The sequence below is a fragment of the Cyprinodon tularosa genome, unplaced genomic scaffold, assembly GCF_016077235.1.
Source record: "Cyprinodon tularosa strain WSP-4 unplaced genomic scaffold, ASM1607723v1 ctg247, whole genome shotgun sequence".
Lineage (NCBI taxonomy): Eukaryota > Metazoa > Chordata > Actinopteri > Cyprinodontiformes > Cyprinodontidae > Cyprinodon > Cyprinodon tularosa.
Genome location: NW_024038917.1, coordinates 219,254 through 239,992, shown reverse-complemented (window position 1 = coordinate 239,992; position 20,739 = coordinate 219,254). Strand labels below are relative to the sequence as shown.

Genomic DNA, 20,739 nt, shown 5'->3' with positions numbered 1-20,739 from the left:
AAAAGTTAGTCACTCTATACAGCTAAATAAATAAAAACTAAAAACATTTCTCAGAAAAAGAAAACTGCAGTTTTTCAAACAATGGTACACTTGAAAATTAAATTGTTCAAGATAAAAAACAAAAAAACAAAACAAAAAACAGCCCTTTCACAGGAAAACAAAGAAAAACAGCAAATAACAGCATAGATGTAAAAAGGAAAAAATATGGCAAAGTAAAAACTGTGCAAATAGTGGGTCCAAATGTGAAACACTGACATTGATGTAGAAAAACACTTTCTTAAAAACTAGACAAATAATTTTGGGTGTATTAGATATATATTGCTTGATGAAATAAGAAAAAAAAAAACTGTGAAACTAGCAGCACAGTTGTAGAAACTTAAAAAAAAAAATCTCAGTCTTACCTGAACGTCGTACGTTCCGTTCATCATAACTGTCCTCTGCAGCGGATTCTGTGGTTCTGCTCTTGTTTTTCCAAATTCTTTGGTTTGACTTCTCTGCCCCTGTCCTGTTTGCAAATCTGACATCAGAATAGCAAAAATTGGTTAGACTGGTAAATATATAAAAAGATGATCAAAGGCTCTGAAAGAGACAATAGATAAATACATAAACAAAATATGGGGTCATGCTTTACCTAAGTTTGTATGTTGGGGGGCCATGTTGTGGAGCGCCAGGATTTGGGTGTCCAGCGCTGCATCCTGCCGTGTGCGATTGTGCAGACCCAGGTGATACTTCCTAAAGTGCTTCACCAGGTCAGCGGGGTCGTTGCCATAGTAGCTATAACCACACACATTGCACTTAAAGTCCTGGAGTTTGGGAGAAGGGCTTGATGGGAGTGGGGGGGTGTCGTTTGTCGACTCCTCCCTCCCTTCCTGCCTGGATAGGAGCCGAGGTGCTGAGGAGAGAGGCGGGGTTAGGTGGTCAGTGTCGCCCCCTTCTACTACCCTCTCACCGTCCTCTGCATCCGACTGGCTCTCAGGTCTCTCACATAGTGCGGCTAATACTTGTTTTGCCCTCGCCCCTCCGCCTGCAGTCCTCCCCCCTTGCTGCTTGTTAAGGTAGAGCTCCCCAAGAGAGGAGATGCAAACACTCTCTGCCTCCTCCTCCTCCGCATGCTCCCCGTTCCCTCTGATCCGTTCAGAAGACTCCGGTTCAGAGGGTCGGTTTATCCGATCTGCTTCCGCTGCAACTCTCTCCTCCTCATCTCCTTCATCTTCTTCCTCTCCTGTTGGCTTTGTCCCCTCTTCTTCCTCCTCCTCCTCACCTCCCACACTCCGGATAGGGGGATTCTTCTTCCTCACCATATCTAAAGATACAAAAAAGAGATGTTTAGATATAGTATAATTAAAACAGATTTTCTTTGTATTGTCTTTTTACTTAACTTAACATATAATTATATGTTTTCAATTGCTACGGTTCGATTTAACCCAAATATAAAAAAAAAAAGACTTAATAAATTAAAAAGGCTTCAGCGGTGAAGCTGTTTTTTTCTGGTCTACATTTTTTTCCCAGCTCAATATGTGAAGTGAATTTTTTTATCATGATGGAAACCATTTGTGAGAAACTAAGCACGTGACCACATCAGAACAAAAAACATATCAGAGAGCCTGAGACTGCAAGGGCGAGGAGGGTGAGGCGCAGGGAGACATGGGAGGAGGGAGACACCATCAGGGAGCTGATGGCCACGGCGCGACCACATCAAGCCAAACACTCCGTATCAGAAAGATGGATGGCTGAGGCTGTAGATGGCAATTCATCCCCTTCAGCACTCCAAAGTTCTCTTTCGTTCCTTCTCTTTCTGCCCATCCTTTATTCATTTTAAAGCTGCAAACTGTTTCTTCTTTCTCTCCAGCCTCACTGTCCTGTCTTGTTTCTCCCTGCTCTGCTCTTCATGCATATAATGGCTTTAAAAATACATTTTTTTTTTATTCAAACCCTTCTAATCTGGAATTCCTAAGTAAAATCTGCTAAAAAAATAACTTTATTCATAAACCAAGAAGGCCACTGTGTAACTTAAATGCCATAGTACACAGAGCTGCTCTGTTAAGGTCTTGATTCTTTTGCAGGATGCTGTGGAACAAACAGTATAATGAAGGATCCCAGCAGAAATGTCAGGGAAAAAGTTTTTAAGAAGCTTAAAACAAGGTTAGGATACAACTCTAAATCCCTTTTAATGACTGGGAAACTAATGCAAACTCTGGACGAGATACAAAGTTCCATAGAAATCCCTCCATGGCACATCTTTTCGTTATGCACTTAAAAATTCTCGCAGTTTTTGGCCAAATATGATTAAGACAGAGAAATTCAGGACTTTCCTGGAATAAAATCTACTAGAACCTGCAACAACCTCACTGTGGTCACTGTGGTTAAGATTCACCTTCCAGCAGGAAAACCCTAAACACAAAAGCCTTAAATAATGGTTTATATTAATGCGCATCCATGCATTAGAATGGTCCAATCAAAGCCCAGATCGAAAACTAATCGAGAACTGTTGCGATATTTAAAATGTGCTCATCACTGACACTATCCCTCCACTTTCACTGGCCTTCAGACAAAAAATTCAGGATAAAGAGGAGATGGAAAAGAGGCATTCCTCTAAAAAAAAAAAAAAAAATAGCTTATGAACATATAGAGGTCAAATTAACCAGAATAAACTAGTCAGTCAATATAAAAATTCTGCATCTGAGCAGCAGCTCTCCTCAGTTAAACATGGTGTTGGGAGCATCATGCTGGGGAATATTTTTTTGTAAAGTTACAGCTACACAGTTGATGGGCCTACATAAGAAAAACTTCAATGGGTGAGAACATTAGTGCACAATCTATATTAATTATAAAATGCTGCTCTAAAACCATTTACTAATCTGTTTTCTTTTGTTTCTACATTTAATTCCTCTGCACCCTCTTTTTTTCCACAAGCAACAATAATGGTTATAATAACTGAAGTAATTTCATCAATAACATTTTCTTTCTTTCTTCCCCTCCCTCTCCCCAACCATTCCTCCCATTTTTCCAACTTATAATCACTTTACGAAAGCCATCAAATAACCAGACATGTGTTTTATGTTAAACCATAATCTTTCTTTTGTTTGAAAAGAGAACAATTGTGGTCGTGTCGTTCAAGACAGTCGTGACAGAAAGATATTGCGTGTTTTGGGGTGGGTGGGGGGGGGTTGTGTGCAAGCGTGTTTATTTGTGGTTATCCTCTTCATATTGGCTCGTAAACATGGCAAACCCGTTGACCCACGTTTGTGTGTGTTTGTTTGATGGCGAACGTGCCAAGATGCCTGACAGACACGGAAACTGATCACTTTTAGATCAATGCAATGTGAGATCGGAGGGGGAAAGAGAGTGAAAGTAATGCATATTTGATGATACATCTGGAGGAGAGGTAGCCTGCAACATGCAAGTGATTTTGTGGCCAATCTGAGGTTGAAATTCTTGTTGTAATTTACAGAAAGCGACATGTAAACTCTATATCAGTCAAGATAAGCACTCTAGTGTGAAGAGGTTTGGGAAATGGGGTAACGTTTAGGACGATCATTTGCAAAAGCATCCAAACACATAAAATCAGGACAATCAGTAAAAAAAAAATCCTGAAAAGCAACTAAGACAGATCAGGAAATAAGCCAAAAAGAAGGACGACTGATTTTCATTCTCTTTGTGGCCATTGTAGCATTTTACAATTTCACCCTTCTGTCTTTTTCCCCCCTCTGCACAACTATTAAAATAAAAGCAATTTATGTCTGCGAAGGCCCACGCCTAGACCAGCCCTGGCACTCGCTTCGTATGTGTGTGTATTTGTGTGTGTGGGTGACACAGGCAGTGAGTGCAGGGAGCGGAGGAAAATCTCATCTGATGTTCACCACACCCAGTCAGAATTCATCATTCACTCATACACACATTCACTTACACACACACACACACAGTGGAAAACTACAGATCGTTGTGGTGAAGCAATGAAGCTGAAATCCCGACCTAAGAGGCACCGACTGACCTAAGTGCGTTTCCATCTGCTCTGTGAGAGCGCTGAGATGTTTTAGAAAGTTCATAAAAGCAACAATGAGGACAATAATTGTTCTTAATAGCGATTTTCAGTAGGAAGTGAAATAAATACACCAGGACACAATAAAAATGCTACTATTAACCGACATTTCTCTAAAATTGCAGCCTTTTAAGTCACAAAAGGCCAGAAAGTCCGTGGCGAATCCGAGCATCTGTACATCGCAGCTCGACCCCTGTGTGCTGCAGGCTGTATGCACAGACTGGAACGATTACTATCAGCTACAATTAGGTATACCCCAGTACAAAATGCCGCATAACAACTCCTGCTACTAGCCACAATTAGCCCTCAAACACCACAATAGCCCCAATACCACAACGAAGACAAATGTGACAGTTAATCATTTCCATCGGCAGCAATTAGCTCCAACACAAGCAAGGCTTTTATCTGAAATTGCCAATAATCATCTCAGGAAAGCTGCAGAAGGACCCGGCAACAAGCGGCGGGGCGAGGATCAGTGAAATATTACTGACATGGCTATTTAACCAAACCTTGTTGGAAAATGTACATTTTTCTATGTTATTTGTTTTTTTATGTGGACTTTAGAGTTTGAAGCAAATTTATATTCAGTAAAATATCTTTGTTTCTATGCACTTTAAAGTTCAGCAACAGGGACAAAAGCTAAGCATAAAAGATACCAGTGTTAAACATTGATTTAAACACTTTACATTTTCTTTATTGAAAATTAATACAAATACTTTGGAGATTTCTATGTAAGTTAGAGTAAAAGGATAAATGTTTGGTTAATTTGTTTACCCATAGCTGTAAGCTCATTCTTTCATTCAACATTAATTCTACTAATTTATTTACCCTTTTTAAGAGGTTGATATTCCCCCGCTTTGAAGTTCATTCTAATTTTAAAATTGTTTTTGAGTTCTTGTAGATTTCTTCACAACTTTTACATAGTTTACTGTAAGGGAGCATGTATGCTTTCTTTTATCTTCTGGTTTGCCGTAGACACTAAAAGAGATTTCTATTAAACTCTGCAATATTACGTCTAATGACAGCAAAAATAACTTCAATGAAAACAATGATGTTAAAATAGTTTTTGCATAGAAAGTCAAGAATAAAGAAGAAGACACAAGTTTATTGACCACAATTCTTTAAAAATTCAAAGCCAGCATGTTAGGTAACTGTTGACATTATTTTAGGCAGGTTTATTTATATGGGGCAGTCCTGAATCGTGTTACATGTGAGCTTAAAGTAGCTTGAAGTACAGGTCTACTTGATAGTTTAATATAGGTTGTCCATGTCTGAAGCCAACATTCAGTAATCATTTTATCTAATCGGGCAGAATTACATAAATGTGTGGAAGTTCTGTCCAAGGTTGAAGAACAGGAAGTTTTAATCTTGGCGAAGCCCCAAGATCCTTGGTTTGAAAAACTAAAATGCCACTCTTGGTCCCTGAGAAAAGACCCTCAGTACCACAGTGTCATGGCCGCTGCAGAAAACTGTCCACTCCTCCCAGACCGCAACGTTCCACTGGATGTGGAAGCGGCACTTAATCTCTGCTGAGACATTGCAGCTGATCACAGCAATTATAGCCAATCAGAGCGGTTCCTCCGGGTGCACTGCGGCGCAACTCTAAAGTGTCCCAGACGCGCCAGTCGCTTCTATAATTTAGCTATTGGTTCTATTTTTGCTTCGGTTGCAACTCCAACTTAGATCAACTTAGATCAAACCTACAAGGAAAAAAAAAACTTTTTGACTTTTTGCAATAAATCAATCTGTTCATACAGTTTAGCAACAGCAAGAATGAGTATGAGCATTAAATGAAATAAAAACTGTTATATTAAAATTCACCTTTGATAGACAAGGTGATTAGATAAGAGCGGACACACAAGATGCTGATAGAGCCGGCAAATTAAACAATTTTCTGATTTGTTGTTCTATTTAAACTCTACAATAACAGTATTATAACACGATGATGCAATGTAAAGGAATGTACATCCAAACACGCAAAGTCACTCTGTGGTGAAAACGCTCCCGGTGGAATAGAATGTGTGGTAGAAGCCGCCGCGCAGCTGCGCCATGGTGCATACCGTCTGCTCCCACATCCATACAACCGAGGAGTAAAGATGGTTAAATATGAGGGACAGATTTCATTAGAATATACAATTGCTTTGCCAAATAAAAGTGATTATTATATTATCAAACAGACCTTTTTCCTATAATACAGGTTTGTTTTCGTCCCTTTGGGGTCAGGATTTCTACTTATGTATTTGTGGATAAAACAAGCATGGACCAGTAGGCTTAAATGAGCTGGATAAAACAGTAGTGTTTTTTTCTGCTCCTGTGTCTCCAGAGACCAGGTAGCTAAAACATTTCCAACATTTTAGGTCAGTAGGTCTGTTTCACATTACATATATAGTCCAAACAACAGAGATTCATGGGTCCAGATGATTATGTCATATTTTTATATAATCATCTTTCTTTTATTTGTTTTAATTATTTGTCTTGTCTTTATGTCACTGCAATGTACTCTTATTTGTGTTGTTCTCTTCTTGTGCAGTACAACACACTGAAACGTCTTGCCGCTGACATGCTATATACATAAACGCTTTGCCTTACTAGTAGCTCAGAAATCTTCTGCTACTTAAACCTCATTGCTTTAGCTGCAAACAGTTAAAGATTTGGTGACAAATTGACAGCACATAGAAATGAGTGCCATGCTGGTCATATGTGTAAATATTGTCTTATGTATTGATTCTGTTAATATTAGATTAGTACTCCTAAATGATTAGGTTGACCAGTATTAAACTACTAGTTCTCAAAATTATCTCCTGTCCAAAATATAAGAATATCATGGATTAGTTCACTATGTAGTGGGCAAACCCGTGTTTTAAAATTGAAATCATAAGCATCCTATGATGCATCAATCAACTTCTGCTACCATTGCTTTTTTTTCGCGGCCTAGTGGTTAGGGCAAAGGGCTCTGAATCCTGAGGTTGTGAGTTCGATCGCCCACTCCCACAGCCTGCCACTCTGGGTCCCTGAGCAAGACGGGCGCCGCACAATGGCAGCCAACTGCTCCCCAAGGGGATGGGTTAAATGCACAGAATTCATTTCGTTGCTCTGTACTTGTGACAGTGGAAGGACAAAGTTGAATTCTATCTATATATATTAAATCAAAGCTGCAGGTTGGTGCCTTGCAGTATGTGACTCACACCTTCTAGAGTTTTGTTTCATATCAGAAACCCAAAAAATAAAGCTTGTTTGCCGGGCACGCTATATTCCATACCAACAATGAGAAGGTGAATTTGCAGTTTTGTTTGAGAGAAGCTCTGGACATGATTTTTGAACAAGATGAAAAAGGCCCTTCAGTAAAAGAGATAAGATTGATGAGAATCGTTAGGAAGTGGAAGAAAACACATAAACTGATCCTGATTTTGAAGAGACGGATCAGTCAACAGATGGAGATGCCTCTGAAGAAGACACACCTGGGGAGAATTTTCAGTCCAAGTGTAGAAACTTTTTTTGTTTTTTATCTCCAAAAACATATGAAGTAGAGCAAGACTGGAAAATATACTAAATATGAGGCTAGGACCGACATAGTGTTTATTGCAACATCTCAGATGGATGCTATCAAATTAAGCTTCCGACTTCCATTAAAGGAATTATACTAGAGACGACACATCTGGAGAGGAAAACTGTTTTGGGACAGCTGGAGAGAATTGGACCTGGTAAAACTCCAAGCCAAGATGGGTCTTTTGATTCTTGAAGGAATATATCAATACTATGAGGCTAGAGAAAGTGTGTGGGATGCAGTATCTAGCAGGCCTATGTTCCCAGCAGCTATGTCCTTACAACAGTTTGATCTCATTTCTAGAATTGTTTGATTTGATGACAGAGGAACATGGTGCATCAGGTGAAGAGATAAAAACTAGCTCCCATCAGGCATGTTTGGGAAAAGCAGACTGGTCAGACTAGTAATTTAAAGTTGGGGTCAAGGAAAGAACTCAGCAGGAGGGTTAAATGTCTGATAAATGTTTTTGTTTGATGATAAGTCTATTTTTTGTAAGAGGAAGGGTAAATTAAATTAAGGAAAAAAAAAACTAAATCCCAGCTTGGGTCTTTTATATTGACTTTGCATGTGCACACTTGGTTTCTCTCTGGGTACTCCAACTTCCTTCTATACTCCAAAATCTTGACTGTTGGGTTAACTGGTCTTTTCAAATTGCCCTAAAATACTAGTGTGTGTATGTTGGGTTGTCCTGTGTATCTTTTGGTGCTCTGTTATGGACTAGTAACCCAACCTCTAGCCCAGTAATAGGTACCAGCTCTCCAGTAATGCAGAAAGCAAAAGCAGTTGGAATGTTTCATTTCTGTACAAAGCCTAAGGAGCTTCATTTGGTATTACATATGCATGAACAGCATAGTTTTTGTTGTCAAAGAGACTTAACAACAGTGCCAACTAGTGGTTATAAATACCTTAATTTGTCATGTGTAATTAATTAAGGCTTGTTTTGCTGTGTAGCTACAGATAAGGTTTTTAAAAAAAATTGCAGAATTATTAGTGAAACCAGCTCCTCAATATATTCATGAACCTCCAGATTTTTTCCCCCTCATGCAGACTGTTAGATGTCACTAATGAAGAAAAACAGATTACCTGCACATCTCCAGCTCTTCACCCAATGGCCCTGAGATAATTCTCTAAATGTTTATTATTGAGTTGTGGTAATGGATGGGTCTGATAGCGAGTCTCAGCATATCAACACGCTCCCTCTGCCTCCAGATATTCCCCTTCCCGTGGGACCGCTGCTGTTAGCATCTCTTTCTTTCATAAACAAAGGATTAATGAGCAACATATGAAGAAATGATGCTTACGGCATGGTTTGGATTTTTTATAATGTTTTTTGATTTGTGTCATTCTTCTTGTTTTTTTTTATCTCCCTATTTTATTACTCTCATTGAGGTGGCATCTTTGTTTTACTTTGTTTTGTCCATTTGTTATCTGCTTAAGAAGAATTTGAAAAAAGATTGATGGAGGATAAAACTGCAAAGAAAAGAAAACACGAAGAACACTTTCAGGAAGAGATTAAAAGGACTGCAAGTTCCACAGAAGATTTTAATATATCCAACAACTTTTTTTTTTTTTTTTTTGGTAAAGGAAAGTTAGAAGTGGGTGCCAAAGAATACTTAAGAAGGAGGGTGAAAATGCAATACAATATAACAAATAAGCCCTGAAGTTCAATAAACAACCCCCCAAAAAGGGCTTTTTTTTTTTTCAGCAAAGCCACAAACAACCCTGCAGTTTTACAGGCTGTAGGTTTGAATTGGGTGATGCAGACATCAAGTTTACAGGTTGTCTAAATTCACATAATTATATTCTCACACCTGCAGTTCTGACATCTAAATAATGAGATGGCCAAAGAAAGGCATTGACATGAGAAATCATGTGAGGACACCGAGGAGAGGACTACCCTTAATTGTGATTTGTTTTTCCTGGAAAGATTTAACCATGCATAAAGTTTAGCAGTTTTTTCAGACTAGTTTTAATCTACAGTTTAGGAAAAAGATTGAAGGTATAACTTTAATGACATTCAAAGATTAAAAATAATATAAAAATGGATCAAATAATTGCTAGTATAGATGGGTGGTACAGAACGTTTGCAGGTACTTGGTTCAAAAGAGCAAACATAGACAAATAATCACCCTACAGTTTTATTGTTTTTATTTAGAAATTTTCCTGTGGCTTATTGACATATTCTTGTTTGTTTAATGTTATAAATTGCAGTTATTTTCAGCACTTTATTTTGGTCATTTTAAAAATGAAGTTAATATAGTAAAATAATAAAAATAAACTTTAATTGATGATAGAAATGTTTTGTACTTTGGTTTAAGTTGTTTTTTTTCGACTGTTGGTTTGATAAAATGGTATTAAGTTAATTGGATTAAAAAATTTAAAGCCAATAAACTAAAAGGCCAAGGGCGAGTTTATTAGTGTAGCCCATTTTAGTAACAAGATAGTAGAAGTATTCTACATAACATAAGAAAACACAGATAAAAGTACATAGCAGTAGAATAACAAACCGATCATTTTAAAATAGCATAGTCAAACAAAAGTCTAAACAAATAGGCTTTGGATGTTGATTTAAATCAACTTAAGATTTTACAGCTTTCCGTGTTTTTTGTTTAAAAATAGTGAAGCGTAACCACTTAAAGCTGCTGCTCCGTATTTGGTTCTTGGTATGGAGAGGAGAATTCAGAGGTTTAAGCAGTTGATATAACAAGTTGGCATTGTTTTGCTTGGGTAAAGTCAATGAGTGGATGAAAAATTAAGATAAATGCAAATATATATATATATATATATATATATATATATATATATATATATATATATATATATATATATAGAGAGAGAGAGAGAGAGAGATATTCTGCTGAAATATTATTCTTTTAATTCTAGATAGGTTTATCAGGAAATAGAAGGCTGACCATTTTTGTCTTTAATGGTTCAGGTATTGGTCCATTATTACACCCAGATTTTGGATCTGAATAGAGGTTTCAAGCTAAAGTATCTGAAGCTAAGTGCTAATGCTTGATCAACCCTCCTTTTGAGAGCAGTGTAGATAAATACATATTTTTTTCCAAATCTAAAACCATAACATAATATTATATAATTTATGTAATCATTATCGTATTCAGTTTTAAATGTTAATATATTACTAGTATCAATAAATTGCATAATAATGTAGTCATGTATTTCAAGTAAAAGCTAAAAAATAATTTTTTTTTTTATAACAGCAATCCAATTTGAGAGCGGTCGAATTGGAAAGATTTGAAATCCTGAGAATCAGAATTTAACCGATGCAATAAATCTGAGTCAATACCCACCCCTACAGCCAACATAGCATGCGCAGAACTTCACTGCTGTTTTTTTTTCTTTGGTAGCATAAAGGAAACAAATTCATTGGTTTAGACAATTATATGCAAGTAATACATCATTTTTGTGGAGAGATAAGGAGGAAAATAGCTTTTGCTAGCAGAACGTTATAAAAGAGTGACAGTGTAGGTGCTACAGCTCTAAAAGAGGCATAAAAGAATACTCAGGGCAGGAGAAGCCATTACACTAAAATAAAATAAAAATAAAAAAAGAAGCCATTTTTTTTTTTCAAAAATTGCCTGTGGCCTGATGGAACAAAATTTGAAGTGTTTGATCATAACATGTAGATGAAAAAGAGGGAGTCATGCAAGGCTGAGAACATCATCTTTATTTATTTATTTTTTTTAGGTTTTTGCAGCACTTGTGGCTCATTTTTGTACAGTGGGCTGAGAGAAAAGGGGGTATGAGAGAGGGGGAGAGACATGCGGCAAAGGACCACAAGTCGCATTCAAACCCAGGTCGGCTGAGTCGAGGAGTAAACGCTGATTTATGCTAAGAAACCAGGTCGTCTGCATGTGTGTCGCATTTAACCCTGATATGCCTCCACCCCTCCCGCAGATACTCTGTTGCACCTCTACGAAATTGTAGGTGACCGCAGACAGTGCCGCAGACAGGAGGCCTCTGATTGGTCAAATCTACATCTGCTCTACACTATGCGTATTTCCTGTTTGGTACCTTACAGGTTTGTTTTGTTTGTATGACCGCCATTTTGGAAAACGACTCGTGAAAATGGACCAGCTACAAGAGAGAGGTGTGAGAGAACGCTGGGACCCTTTTTCCGCCCGGATCCCCGTTCTTTTAAGCCGTCATGTCCCTCTGTTGTTGCACAAACTTGCCCCTTGCATTTTTCCACTTCCTAACTGCCTCGGCCGTATTTAGACGCACAGCTAGTTCGTTATTGTCCCACTAGCGCTGTGGCGTGGAATAACATAGTACAGACCACGCTTCAAAATTGGGGATCAAAAATATCTGCATCATACCTGTGACAAGCTCACTGAGACACACTGCTGCGAGAGTATAACCAGCCCTTGAGACCTCCGTACATGGGACATGTAGGCTAACCGCTGCCTCTTCAAAGAACGCCAAGAACAACATTTAAACAGAGAAATTTGGTGTGGCAGCATCATGTTGTGTTTTGCTGCAGGAAGGGCTGCTGCACTGAAAATCAATGGAACCAAGAGAAAGTAAGATTAACTTGTAACTTTTAAGACAGACTCAAGATAACTGAAGCAAAATTAAAGATACAGCACAAATCCTTATTGCATATCCCTAACTATCAAACACTCAGGGCTCCAGGAGACTTTTTGACTTGATTTTTTTTGTCAACGAGTGGAGAAAGCCTTTTTGCACAAAGACTTTTAACACTTCAGTAGTGCCCTTTTGCTTAAATATGGAAGAATCTGGTGCCAAACGATGAATGTAAAGTGCTACTTGACAAAAGAAGGACAATGGCTAGATGGACAGACAGACGGATAGATGTTAAAATTAAATAGATGACCTACACTAGAATAAATGTAAACATTAATAGAAAGAAATAGTAAATTCTTTGCTTTTTCTGCCAGAAACATTAAGATTCGATTAGTTACCCTGAGCATCTTTATCTTCCCTTGCAAGACAACAGTACGCAGAAACGCTCAACAGTTGCTCATTTGCATAGGACTGTCAGAAGATTTCTTCTAGGAAGGCCACTAATGCACTAAATGGCAGTCAAGCGTAAAGGACTTGATGCTTTGGGTTGCCTGTCAGAAAATAAAAGCAGCTGCAGAAAATATTAGTGCATTAGCGAAACAGTTCACAAGACCCGTGCAGACAAAACAGATTAGTCTATGAAACTAGGCCTATTCAGAGCACTCAGATAATAATAGAAAACCGCCTCGACTTCATGCTGATTTGTTGTGCTTAGTGTGGACCTAGGTTTCTGGCCTCTTAGAAATACAGAAAAAAATGATTGAGGAAAAAGTGCTTTTTACTGGTGGAACGAGTCAAATATAGGACGTTTTTTTTTTTCACAGAAGCAGGGCTTTTATTGGAACTATGAAATGAGCTTTTAAGGATAGACTGAATGAGGGAAAAAGTCCACCTGGCATTTCAAGACTTTCAATTGAGAGGTAAGACCCCTAATCAATGCCAGAATCCTGACTTGCGCTCATTGTACCAGGGGCCCAACTCATTCATGCCATGCATCAAGTAATTTGCACACGTACCATCATGTTGACTCATGTGCATGCAGGCACACTCTACAAGAGTGTACAACTCATTTGTTATGGGCTAACAGCATGCAAAATACGGCATCTTAAATGTCAAACTTAATCAGACGTTCATATTTCAATGCCTTCATCTCATTATTAGCCTCCCTCCCTCCTTCTTCTTCCTCGCCCTCTAAATGGCTTTCAGTCAGACACAGCCACAGAAACACACACTAAGAACACACCTCACTTCCCAGCTGTCCATCTTTCTCCAAGCACTCTTTCAATTAATCTTTTATCCTCTTCCCACCCTCATGGCTGTCTCTTCCTCAATCCCACTTTCTGTGCTCCACTCTCTCCTAGGCTTGCCTAACATGTGATTCCATCTGTGTCTGCGTTGCTCGTCTGTGTCAAGACATTTCCACATCGTCCCATTAATCTGACGGCTACAGAATGTGCTTGTGTCAAGTGTGAAACATCCTCCAGGTGCTTTCTTATAATTAATTTGACACATGATCGGCTCTTCGAGGAGTCCAACAGATTGCATAAGAAGACAGATAGAGAGTCTGCTGTTATCAACATCTGTACAGTCATTTGACGAGAAAAAAGAAAATACTACAACTATCTTGATTTCTAGATGGATGATTTTGAATTACCGTGTCAAGTAATATGGACCTGTAGCACTCTGAGGGAAGTATAATTATAAAAGTGTTACTGCTTGAAACAATCACTCTGCTTTTCAAGATGCAAGCCTGGAAAAATGTTCTTTTCGATAAAAAGATCTACTTCCAGCCATCATTATACTAAAGAATAGGAGGTCAAAAGGATATTGTGGTTAATACAAAATCAAATATATAGCATTATATAAAGATATATATATATATATAATAACACAATTGCATGTACACCATGGCTATTTTCAGTCAAGCATGCTTGAATGATGCACTTAATGATGAACATTTCCAGGAACAAATTAACGCATTATGTAAATGCTTGAATAACTTATAGGTCACATATGTTTAAAGAGGTCTTTAAAGTAATAGAGTTTAAAGCACAGTTGCTCTGTTTAGTCATGTAACTGAGAAGTACTTTATAAACAAAAAGGAAGACTTGGAAAAATACTGACTTATTAACTTTTTGGGTTTGCCTACTCTACTGTACTGACAAACTGACATTTAGTTTTTGAGATGCTCTGAAAAATAAACTGGTCCACAATATTTTTTCCTTTAAAAACTGTTTTAAATAATCAACAATATGAACCTAAAGTAATATAATTCGATAAGCAGTTTTGACATTTTTTTAACCTTCCTATAACAATTGATCCTGTCTTTACACGGGTGAGTTAATATAAATTAAACCTTTAAGAATCATGCAATACTACATATATACAGTGTTTTCTAGTGAATAAAAGATAATGTTAATCAAACAAAACAAAAAATGTACAAAAAAATGTACAAGATCCACTGATTGCAATACTGAAGGCCTATTCAGATAATCAGATTTTAATTTGCAGAGTAATTGGTCTGTTTTCCCATCAATAAGGCTATTTAAAATTTGTATCAATTTGTAATGCTGCACATTCATTTTCCCCCAGCAAATACAACAACAACAAAGATATACAAGTTGGACCAGTAAAGGGAATAAGCTGGTATCAAGCCACATCTAATAACAGCTTGACCATCCTGGCCAGATAGAATTTATTATAGAACATAGGGCTGGGCGATAATTCAATAACGATATATATCGATCGATAGACGTGTGGCGCAATAGAAAAAAAGAGGGTCGATAAAAGTTCGATAAAAAAGAAACGCAGTGTTCCTTCCTTCTCATTGTAGCCTAGCATGTAGGTTTATGCTAGTCACTGCTTCCTCCCAACCAATCACAATCGCGGACCCAGGCACGACGTCACCAAGCGCCGCCCTCTCAAACCACAACACAGAGCACATGAAGATGCAGCAAGGAGAGGCGGAGGAAATTGTTTCAAAGAAAGGTTTTTGTAGTTCGGCAGTTTGGCAGTATTTCGGTCATGGCAAGTCGGACCAAAAACAAACCACAGTCATCTGGAAAATGTGTCGGGAACCAGTGAAAACCAGTCTGATAACGAAACCAACTTTTTTTTTATCATCTCAGCCGCTCACAGCCGCAGGAGTACGAGCTGTGTAGGCCCCCGCGTGGCTCTCCTCCGAGGAATCTTCGGAAAATATATATATATTTTCAGTTCTGGGCAGTTTCCCACGTAGTTCTAACAATTGAGATAAAAATGCTGAGGGGCCAGAAACTTCAAAGTGATAACTCAGGTTAAAGCAGGAAACGGGGGCAGCGGTGGGGGGCATTTATTTATTTGTTATATTTATTTTGGTCACTTTTCTGGTCACTTTAGTTTATTCTTTGTGAGTATTTAATAACATAACTCAGGTCTCTTAAGTTATTTTTCTTTAAAACAATTCTGTTATGGTTAAAAAAGTTGGTTAAATAAAGATTTAATTCAAAGTCTGTGTTTGTGTTTTTTATTAAAATTAAATCATTTAGCAATATTATAAAAAGTCCAGGCAGAGCTGAACATAAAATATGGTTTCAAATCTTTTCAATAATTATCGATATCGATCAATATGCATTTTTTTTTATCGATAAGCTTTTTTTCTATATCGCCCAGCCCTAATAGAACATAGATTATCAGTGACCCCAGTCTTTGCACCTCTTGGAAAACTTTCCCAAAGAACCAAATGTTTCCTTATTCCTCCTAAAAGTGGGTGGGTGAGTAAAGGGGCTGGTCTAAAACCACAAAAATGTTATTAAAAGTATATTTGAGTAGTCTGAACTTCAATAATGACTACAGATTACTGCACCACCCAGGGTCTGGTAAGCCCTATCCGTGAGTGTCTGATACGCTCCAGGAGGGCTATCTATCCTTTTAGGGAGGAAAGTAAGCACAGGGTTTAACCACAATAAAGATACAGACACACACGATCCTTCTGTGCAATAAATATGCATTTTAACTGTTCAGATGCTTTGAAAAATAACAAAGTAGTAGCTTTCTCACCATATCTAAGTGCCTAAAAAAAGCCAAAACATGTCATAGCCTATATCATATTATCACGCTCAATTAACGACTCATACAGGAGGCTAAACAGTAAAATGTTACGAGTTATAGAAACCCGGCCCTGCCTGGAAATGTACCCCACTGTGACACACTCAGCATGACACAAACGATCTGTTTTCACCTGGGAAGGCTAAAATGACAGCACCACGCGGATGCATCACGCTCTATAAATCTTTCTTTTGACGATTGTGTGGCAGTCCTCAGGTGGGAGACACAGGACCAAAAGACCAAAGCTTCTGTATTATTCTGAAGGAATTTAATGCTACATTGACTTGTTTCTGGTCAAAGATGCCGAGTTTAGTCAGGTGGTTTTAGCTAAAACGAGAATCTAACAGGAGAAATAGCTGACTGATACTGACTTATACTAATCTCAAGTTGCCTTTTGGGATAAATTCACTCATATAGCACTTGTTTGTAGAGGGGAGTTTATGACATGCTCTTAAAAAATAATAATGATAATATTTAGGCAAAATTATCTCTGGTATTGGAAGAGTATCGGGATCGTCAAGTGTTCAAATATCTGAATCTGTTAGGAAGAAGAAAATGTGGATCATGCATCCCTGGACTGAATGCTGGACTCATATAACACCGGGTAAAAATCATCAAAGATGAGATTTCAAGAAGTATGATTTTCTTCATAAAGTATGCTGAAAAAGCCTTTCGGTCTACCTCATGTTTGACACACGTATGTTCCAAATGAGCAGTAACACTGTGCGTCCATGGAACTGGAAGCTAAGAAGGGTTTATCCTATCATTGCCTGCCTCACATGTACGATAGAATTTGGTAACTTTCCTGCCAGGCAGATCTTCAGTAGGTGCAGATGCCTGGGAATTGAGTAATTTCTATGTGGCAGACTTACTATTTGTTCTTTGCTTGTTTGATCAAATATCCATTAACTATGCAATGGTTGGAAAGGAAGTGTTCGAAAACTAAATACAATCTATGATTCAAATTTCTACCAATGTCCCTACAAACATAACAAAAACAGAACACACCACAAACACTAATTAGCTAATTAATTTTACCTTTTTTTTATTTCTTACAACTTTTAAAAAGCAGAAGTAAAATGATAAATGGTTTTGAAACTTTTATTTACGAATATAAATCTTAAAGCCTGGCATTTGTTTGTATTCTCACCTTATTGGCTCCCGGGCTTCGTTAAAAAGAAAACATACCCTAATCAGGATAGAGCCACCACCGTGTGTTATTCTGGGGTAAATTGTGTCCAATAACAGCATTATTCTTTTTTTATTATTATTCTTTGCACAAGAATCAGAAACTGTAATTAATGTCTAATCTGTTGATCCCTACATTTCATGTGACAATTCAAAAATATTTTTTTAGCAAGTAGGTAAAAGGACAAAAGGCATTCAAAGTCACAAAGTGGACATTTGCTAGTTTTTCTGAGTAGAGATTCCCCCACCTGAGCTGGAGCTCCTTGCAGCTCCTCCAGAGTGAACATGGGCCCCTTGATTGCTTCTCTGATTGTTGCTCCCGTTGTCCAGACAGTCAGTTTAGGTAAATTGGCAAGTCTTAATAAAGATGGACTCTATTACTAATTAGGGGACTTTTCACTGGACTTATATATTTAGTATACAAGTAAAGTATGCTTAATAATCTATTATATATTACACATCATAATGAAGAAATAACGATTAAAACATCAATATATCTATATAATTCTTTCCACTTTTCAATAGTGAAACACATGTTTTTTTTGTCTACCAAAAGAAGTTATAACATGTAGGAAAACCTGTGGTTTTAGTAGAAAAAGCAAACCAGTTTTTTTGGCAAGGCGGCGTACATGCAAAAAAACCTTTCTAGACTACATTTATGTGTACTCAAACATAATTTGTTGTTTTTTTTTACACAACTTGGTTTTAATCACAGACGTAGTTTCTTCGTTTTATGTGCAAGATTTATCATTGCATGTCTTCAGCATTTTGGATGTTTCTGAAACTTTAGTGGCGCGCACAGACATACGCACACACACAAGGGTAGACTTTATATCTCCTCTGTTATTTTAATAATCTGTGACCTGAGAGTTATAAGACTCAATAGTCTGGTCCCTGGAAAGGCTGTCTGGGTTTCAACTTTAAGAACACACACACAGAAAAACAGACGGTGCTCCCCTGCTATGGTCTTTAGAGCATATTCTGTCTGAGTGTGAATATGTGTGTATGTGAGGAGCATACCATGTGTGTGTGGTCACGTCTAAGAGCGCTCCTTAAAAAAAATGCAACTCTTTGCCTCTCTCTGTCTGTTAATGGCTGATGATATCACTGAAACCATCCTTGCAGTGGGCAAACTGTGGTGAGCAGTGTTTAAAACCATGTGTTTCTGTGTGTAAAAATCTAATTTGCCCGTTTAGTAATAAATCATAAAACTGTCGCGAGAGGCATAGCTCAGACATTGCACATAAAACACACACACTCACACGGACAGACAGACTGCCAGGAGTGTGTGCAATTAATTATTGTTAACCGGCTGCCAGAATACAAAGTCTGGCACTGGGAGAGACAAAAAACAGACACAAAGGGAAAACACATGTCAACATGCAGAATTGGACTTTATGGGGTTTGTCTTAGCGGGAAAGAGCTTCACAGAGATTGAAAATGTCACTTAAAAGAATAAGCACAACAAATCTTCCGGGATGGAGGCAACACAATAAATGAAGATATACTCACAAAGTCCTTTCAGAGAAATTCAAACAAATTAACAAAAGTACCTCATAATGAAATGTGTACGTTTGTAAAGTAGCTAAAAAGTGATTTTAAATGCGATAGACTTATAAGAAACGACATTTAAAATAATAAAGATGCCCACAGAAATAGACTTGTATAAGGCTCGGGCACAGCGCGTTGCATTCTGGGTACGCCGCCATATTGGTAGCTAGTTGGTAGCTAGTTGCTACGGTAAACAAAGACCTAAAACAGCATAGAGACAGAGCAGAAAGACGAGTAAACAGCAGACATGGGCAATGTGGAGTCAACAAGTCATCTCCATGTCATGTATTTGTTCTACCCAGCCACTGAAGCAGGTGAGTCCAATCTTCACTGTGAATTAACCTGTGCAGATTAGATTCACCAGGTTAATTGGCTGGGTAGATTAAATACATGACATGGAGATGACTTGTTGACTCCACATTGCCCATGTCTGGTAAACAGCGATGTTAAAAGCGAAGAAAGGATGCGGAATATACCGAGACACACTGCAGAGGGAAGCCAGGGACCATTATCTGCAAAAGATGGGCTTCATAAACGGACTTGATCCCTACGAAGTAGAAAGCAAGGAGTGGTGCGTTGGGGAAGAATTTCTACCGCCGTTTGCGAGGGAGGACGTATTTTCGTATCTAGTGTGTGGCGTCAGTGCCTACACACATGAAGAGTTTCGCTGCTACAAGTCGCTAGAGGCTTACAAACAGTTGACAGATGGAAAAGTTCATGACATGGAAGTTATCAAGCCGAATGAGAACACAGTCATCAGAGCCAAGGTAAGCTACCGTCTCAACATGGTGTGGTGTTTGTTGTGGTGATAAGACTAGGTGCTGGCACTAACGTAAAACATCAAAAATGTATCTAAATAAATCTTGTGCTGACTGTACGTGTCCAGGGATAATGTAGTTAAATTCTGATGATATATGACTGTCCTAGCATGGTACTACCACGCAGGGGCGGAGATAGATGAATAAAAAAGTATGTTCTGTAACTTACCAGAATGAAAATGCCGGGAACACACTCTCATGGACACAGGGATTGAGTTGAAAGTTATATTTGGCCGTCTTACAGCAGCGACCCATGCTAGCCGGCGACTCTTTGTTATGGAGGACATTTGTTTTCCATTGAGACGCCTCCAGGTTGGAAAACGGTAAAAAGACAATCCATTTGGGATTTTTTTCCCCGTCCAGTCACAGCTTGCGCTACTACACCCTACGACACAGCAACGGGCGACCATAACGACAGCAGAGGTAAAATGAAATGGCAAAAAACTAAGCAAACTACTAGCAGAAGAAAGCTAGTCCTTACAGGCGCGAAGTCAAAGTGTAAACAGTGGGCTGACCAGCTATCAATATGTCTGCCGCGCAACGTGTGACGTCATGTGCCCGAGCCTTATTGGAGTTTATGGAATGCTGGAGTTTTGGTATTTATTCCTGAACATCATATTTAGGTTGGTGGTACATGAGAATGATTTCTAATAACATTAGAAAGCATTAAATCATAATGGCCCATATTTTTAAAGCAATTTGGACTTTATCAAGTCCAAATTGCTCACTACATTTATTCATTTATTCATTCATTCACACACACATGTGGTGGCTTCTGTGTGGTAAATCCCCAGGGCAGCTGTTGCTACAATGCCACCATCAGTGTGTGAATGAGTGTGACTGAATGTAGAGTAAAACACTTTGGAGTATCCTGACATAAAAAAGGCGTCTATGAATGAATTTATCGTTTATGAATATCAAAGGAAGACCAACCTAAAATGTCCAAGAATTGACAAATAAAACAG

At 38.2% G+C, this 20,739-nt stretch overlaps 1 protein-coding gene across 1 annotated transcript in view; it reads right to left on the bottom strand.

The window, feature by feature from the left end:
- The window catches only part of trps1 (trichorhinophalangeal syndrome I), a 147,974-nt gene that overhangs the window by 71,757 nt on the left and 55,478 nt on the right, over window positions 1–20,739 (bottom strand). Inside the window, 2 exon segments of the mRNA XM_038288007.1 lie at window positions 402–517; window positions 632–1,303. Of these exon segments, the coding sequence (XP_038143935.1) occupies window positions 402–517; window positions 632–1,303 (788 nt within the window).